Here is a 6509-nt window from a genome sequence, read left to right on the forward strand (position 1 = left end):
TGCAGCTGTGGCTGCTCCTGTCCCTGAGAGCCTGAGAGGAACTGTTGAACTTTGTGGCTCAGTTCTTCCTTCTCACAGCACTCACTTCAAGTCCTGAGGCAGCCACACACTTCCTGATTCTCCCAGAGCAAACTGTTTCAAGTGTGAAGTTCCACATTTCCCACTGGCACCACACTGGGAGGGGGTGATCTCCAGTCTAGGAAAGCTGAAAGGGTCAAAGTGGAGGGTGAGGAAGGGGGTAAAAGCCCTCCACTGGGCCTATGCAGCACTGCTGTCCTATTCTTACCCAAGGAACCTTGCAGGCTCATAGATCCAGGTTCTGAGCTGAGACTGGAGTTGTAAAGAAGTTGTTGAATGAAGTTGTCCTGCCTCTGTTCCAGGGACATATATCCGGACCAGCGACGGTCGGATTTTTGCCATACGGACCACTGGGAAGCCAAAGGGCAATGAAGACCGTCGGACAGCTGCCTCAGGTAGGGGCTTGTGGGTGCTGTGTGGGGCTTGCACACGTGCTTTCCTACTGGAGTGTCTGGGGCAGCATTCCTTGATGTATTCCATCATGTCTGTGCTTAGAGCTGACTCCACCATATCCCCAAGATATTTCCACCTTCCTTTCCACTGCCTCTTGGCCCGCAGGTTTTTCTCTGAGGTCATATTTCTCACCTGCTCCGTTTCCTTGTTTGCAGGCTCCCAGAGCTCTTCCCTGGAGTCTACGAGCAATGGCAGACACAGTGCCTCATCCCCGCAGCTCCCCAGCGCGGAGGAGCTCACTCGGCCCATCTCCCCCGACAGCCCCGAGATCATCAGCGAGCTGCAGCAGTACGCGGAGGCGGCGGCCGCGCGCGAGTCCCGCCACAGCTCTCCCAGCACCACCGCGCCGCAGGGCCACGCCGCCCGCACGGACAACGCGCCCGGCGCCGCCGCCCGAGGAGCCGAGCAGCGCGTGGGGGTTCACTGCGTGGCTCCCTCCGTGTCCTCGGCCCTGCCTGCCACCAGCCAGCATGGCGATGCCCACCCGGTGTTGGACTTACGGGGCAACAAGCGCAAGTCAACGTCGCCGTCGGCTCCGGAGGAGCAATCCCGGAGGCAGCAGAAGAAGCGCCAGTTGCCATCATCCGTGCAGCCCTACGAACACGGGTACCCCGTCTCTGGTGGGTTCACCATGCCTCCTGTCTCTTTAAACCACAACCTAACCCATCCATTTGCCTCCCAGCCAGGAAACTCCTTGTACATGGGCACTGGCTCCTCTTATTACCAGCTGCCCAATTTACTCTCAGACCCTCATCTGGTGTTCCCTGTGACTACTGACCCTCTGCTGACAGCCGGCACCGCCAGCTCTTCTGCTGCTACCTCAGCCACCGCCAGCGTCCCCTCATTCATGCTAAACCCTTCTCTGACAGGGGTGCTGCCCAATTACTCGCTTCCCTTCACGCAGTCACTCCTGCCCGAGCCCAGGATGTTTGCTCCTTTCCCAGCCCCTGTCTTGCCTAGCAGCCTTCCCAGGAGCATGGCATCTGCCTACCCTGGCTACGTGTCCCCTCACTCGGGCTACCCAGCTGGGGGTCTCCTTCGGTCCCAGGTGCCTCAGTTTGAACCCCAGGAGGTCCCAGAGGTGGGATGCAGCTCTAATGATGAGGACAAAGACGACGATGTCATAGAGATCACAGGGAAATAAAAAGGCCCAGCTCCTGCTCGGTCTCAGCTCCGCCAGGAGGCAAAAGTTGCAGGACCTTTTTGGGAGTCAGGATTTTCCCTCTGGGCCATGGCAGTGGGTGGAGAAGGATGCAAAGGGTGTGGCGTGGGGGTGGTTTTGTTCTTTTCGTTTGGTTTTGTTGTTTTTTAGCTGTCGAGGATAAGAATTGTATTAGGGGCTGGGAGATGGGAGAGGGATAGAATGGACCTTTGAGAGCTGGGAGAGCAAGAGCCGGGGAGGAGGGAAGCAGCAATGCAAACTGTAGGAGTGCCTCCCCCCACGCTCTGTCTGTCTGTCTGTCTCTGTTCTCTGTCTTGTCTGGCCGTGGAGGCTTGGTGTTGTGAGTCACTGCCCTTCTCAGGCCTGGAGGTGCGGGCTTGACCGCTGGCAGGGCCGAGCTCCCTCTCACATGAACTGCCTTATCTGTGAACTTCTCTCACTGCGAGAGGGGTGGGCCGGGGGTGACTCCACCAGAGGTTGGGGACAAAGTGTTTTTAATGGGGAGGGAGTGGGGAGGCATCTACATTGTGTATGTTGGGGCAGGGAGGGAGGGGATTGATGTCAAATAAAAGAAGAAAGAAAAGAAAAAAATATATAAAAAAAAAAAAGAAAATACCCCACAATTTGTCACCCTCTTCAAATTCACATGAGACTAGTGTGAGTGGAGGGCTCCAGGCAGGCTCCTGTGCCAGGGCTCTGGTGGGGGGCTCCCCCAGGCCCTTCTGGAGGGTCCCATCCAAGGTAGGTTGGCCCTGTGAGTCTGATGCCACCTTTGTGTGCTAGGCCAGATGAGTGGAGCAATGCTACATGCCTTGGTGGCCATCAGAGGGGAATCCTGCTGACTTCCCTGTATCCTGCCAGGCTGTGTGAAGGCCACGTCTCACCCTGCTGTGGCCCACCAGATCCCAGGGGTGGGTGGGCTTGCTGCTGCTTCTGAACAGCACCAGGCAGTGGAGAAGGTTGGGAGGGGACACTGGACCAGTGCCAGTTGCTGTTGAATCTGTGACTGGAGAGACTTTCCCCTGCACAGAATCTCTACATTAATTTATTTCATGAAGGCATAGTATTTATTGTCTGGGGGAGTCTTTCTTTCTACTTTTAAATTAATTTCCATATGAAAAAAATAAAAAGCTGGCCTCCATCATGTAGTGGTCGCTTGTTGGGTTGTCTGTGTGGGGACAGAAGCAGATGGTTGACCAAAGCCTAGCCTAGGAGCAGGGCCTACCATGGAGGTGGCCTGTGGCTGACCCCTGTGGCACCGGTTGGATGTGTTCCATCAGGACATTCTGCCAGAGCAGGAGCTGCTCTGGGTGCTGAGCAGCTGGAGGGAGGATGGAATCCTCTTGTCATGGGGTTGGTGGAGGAGCACATACAGAAGCCTCCTGCGCTCATTCCCAGTGAGAAGGAGGAGAGCTGTGAGGTGTGTGGAGCTGGGAAAACAGAGCTCTTGCTGGGGAAGTGCCTTTCCCCACACAGGGAGTGGCCTCCCTGCAGAGCCTAGTCCTGGCCCTGCCAGCGAGCACCCCAGCAGCTGCTCTGGGCCAGGGCTCCTAGGGAGAGGCTGGGATACCCAGGTGCAGCTGGACTTGGAGCGTGTGTGTGTGTGACCGCACTGGGACGGACACTTGAAATCCAGGAACCTCCGTGTCACATCTGGGTATCGCCATGCAGGAGCTGTGCTCGCCTGTGTTGGATGTCCCTGGAGCTGGTGGTAGCCTTTAGGGGACCCCTTGGCCATGGAGGCTGCAGTCACTGGTGTTTGCTGGGACCAACTAGGTGTAGAAAAGGGCAGGATGTCCTGACATCCTCCACCAAAGGGGTGCTGGAAGATGGGGACCTCCCTTCCTTAGAGAGAGGGTTGTGTGTGCACGCGTGTGTTACGGAAACACAATAAAAAATGTTATGGGGCTTTCCTAGTGTCTTTCTCTGTTTAATGGACATTGTCTGTCAAACATAACCACACCATTCATAGAAGCCTTAGATCAACAGTTTAGCTATGCAAATTATTTTAATTATTTTTTTAAAAAAACAAACATTAAAATAGTGCTTTCTTCTTTAACATATCCTAGGAGTTGAAAACCGAGGGGTTCTGAGCAAACTGCTGGACAACTTGTCTTTGGATGCACCATGGAAATAAAAATCAAAACCCCCCACAAAAGTAACAAAGCAAATTAACTGATGGTGTTCATGCAAGTTTCTCCAAAGACTTGACAGTGCTGCATCTGTGAGTCATGCCCTCCTGTGCTCTGTGTGTCCACCTCATGCACTACCCTGTGACACTGATTGTATGACCAGCTTGCCCAGATGTCCGTTGCATCCCTGTGAGGCTGTCAGTTTTCCTGTGGATTTGGGGAATGGACCTAGGCAAGGGCTTTCCTTGTCGAGAGTAGCAAGTGTTGAGACCTGTGGGACGTGTGGGAGGTGGGAACATGAGCCGACCCCCCAGAGCCCTGCAGCTGCCCCAGCCCTTCCTGTGGGGGTCAGGGTAGTGGGGCTCATCCACGGGACCCTCCCATGTCATCTCGGAATGGGGCCTGTGCTGGGACAAGGTGTGAAGATGTGGCTGGGGGCAGTCAGCACCGTGGTCTGGATGTGGTACTGGTGACTGCACACCTCTCTGCTCCTTGTCTCTCCAGGAGAGCGCCCAGGGCTTCCAGAGCAGGCCCTGGCACATCCCTATGCTGCCACCTGATGTTCTCCAGTGGCCCCCCAGCAGAGCCTGAGCCCTGTGGCTGTAGGAGCTGAGGATGACTGCCATTCTGCTGCCACAGGGTGCAGAATGTGCTCCGGGCCCGCTGTTAACCCAGCACCAGGGCGAGGTGTCAGGGCTGTTCCACTCCCTGTGTGGCCATGCCTTGTCCACGCCTTGGCACCCTCCTGCGTGTGGCTGCCCTGTGCATGACCCATGACCCGCTGCTGGCAAACATCCACAGGAGCAGGCAGCTGCAGCGCAGGGGCCCTGCACAGCAAGTGCCCACGTGCAGCCCCAGCCCCAGCTCTGCCCCAGCCGCCAGCCCTGGGCCCCCCTCAGGGAGGGGATGGGCCCTGGCAGAGCCTCGGCTGAGGTGGTCACAGAGATGCCCTGACCACAGGGCTCCCATGGGAGCTGGCAGTGCCCGGGGCTGCTCCAAGGCACCTGCTCTCTCACAGTGCCGTGGGAAGGATTTCCTCTGCCCCACAGAAGCCACAGGGGTGTGCGGGTTATTCCCCAGTGGGAGGAGCTCTCTAAGCTCTAAAACTCCCCTCCCGTGGGGCCTGCTCTTCTCCCTCATCTGCTCTCCCCAGAGGTTTCTCCTCTCCAGCATGTGACTCTGCTGCAGAGGGTTCTCTCTTGGTTTTCATGAGCTTGGAACAGGGGCTTTCCCTGCACGGGTTAAATTCTTCTTTTGCTGCTGAATTTCTGTCTCCAAATGACCTGATGGGAAGCAGCTGCTGGTTTTCAGAGGGGCTGCGGGTGACACTGAGGACAGCAGCACAGGATTCTGCAGAGGGTTTTGGACAGTAATGAAGATTTCTGAGCACAGCCCAAGGCCAGGGCAGATCTATGGGGACCTCAGGAATGGTCAGCTGGCCCTCTATGGTGGCACCCAGCCCTTGGTCCTTGCCTTTGGTGGGAGGTTTGCTCTCCTGGGGACCAGGTGAAGGCTGGGTACCAGTGTGGGATAGTGCCATGGGCACGGGGCAGCTGCTGCTGCTCTGTGCCCTGGGCTTGGTGGGCTTGTCCCCACTGCTGATGTGGCTCTTGGGGCTTCCTGGGGGGCTGCAAGGTGGGCACAACACAGCCCAGCCTGGCCCATGTTGGGCAGGATCTGCTGCACATTGTTCTCAAGTGTCTGGAGGGTGGGGAGGTTGGGTGCAGCTACTTGGAGAAAGCAAATATTCTGGCCAGCAAAGGGTGGGAGTTCCATGGGGTCTTCACTAGAAATTATGTGTATTTTGACTTAATGATGTCAGTGAATCATAGAATGGTTTGGGCTGGATGGGACCTTAAAGATTGTTTTGTTCCAGTCCCTCTGCCATGGGCAGGGACACCTTTCACTAGACCAGGGTGCTCCAAGCCCTGTCCAGCCTGGCCTTGGACACTTCCAGAGATGGGGCAGCCACAGCTTCTCTGGGCAACAAACTCAAGAGGCTGAAGGTGTGAGGATTGTTGCTGGTTTGGGGGTGGCTTCCAGGCCTGCAGGGACAAGTGCAGCAAATACCTTCACAGCTGGTATTTCTCGCCACCCTGGAATAAATTTTGTTGATCCAGTCTTGGAAGGACCACAAGTGGGGGAGGGCTGGGGTGGGGGGCAGAGGTTGAACAGGGACCATAGTCCACCTAGATTACAGTGAGGGATGTCTCCTTGCACCTTGGAGCAAGTGCTCCCTGTGAAGGGACGATGGGGCAAGTGAGGGAGAGCAACCTCTGCCACCTCCCGGACCACCACCACTGCCTCGGCTGCTTCATGGTGCCCGGCTCGGAGCTGGAGTCTGGCACGTCCGTGGGAGCCTGAAGGAATCCATCACTGAGTCTCATTTGGGGTTTTCTGTTGGTTTGGGTTTATTTTTCTTTTTTTTTTTCCTTTTTTTTTTTTTTTTACTACCGCCTTAGTTTGTGGCCTGTCTTGTTGTGGTTGGAAAAAGTATTGCTAGCTGGGTGGGTCGGTCGGTTGGCCCCACGCATGATCATGTGCTTCCCTCTTCTCTCTGTCGAACGGGATGTGCTCGCCTGATCTCCCAGAACAGAGACTTTGAACAATTTGTTGTTTATATGATGTATTTATTTTTACTTGTGTTTCATGTCATTTTTTAAAAAAATAATAAATTGTAAGTT

At 55.6% G+C, this 6509-nt stretch overlaps 1 protein-coding gene across 8 annotated transcripts in view; it reads left to right on the top strand.

Annotated features, from left to right (window-relative positions):
* Positions 1–6497, top strand: part of RAD54L2 (RAD54 like 2) — a 68914-nt gene extending 62417 nt beyond the window's left edge. For 7 of the 8 annotated variants that reach the window (XM_053989424.1, XM_053989426.1, XM_053989422.1 and 4 more), the window contains 2 exons: positions 381–473; positions 687–2205. In XM_053989424.1, coding sequence (XP_053845399.1) covers positions 381–473; positions 687–1675 — 1082 coding nt within the window. In that variant the 3' untranslated portion in view covers positions 1676–2205. Of the gene's footprint in view, positions 1–380; positions 474–686; positions 2206–3762 lie in introns of those variants that run through there. The other variant, XM_053989429.1, reaches the window with a different exon arrangement.
* The last annotated feature ends 12 nt before the right edge of the window (positions 6498–6509 follow it).

The sequence above is a fragment of the Vidua macroura genome, chromosome 13 (genome assembly GCF_024509145.1).
Source record: "Vidua macroura isolate BioBank_ID:100142 chromosome 13, ASM2450914v1, whole genome shotgun sequence".
Classification (NCBI taxonomy): Eukaryota; Metazoa; Chordata; class Aves; order Passeriformes; family Viduidae; genus Vidua; species Vidua macroura.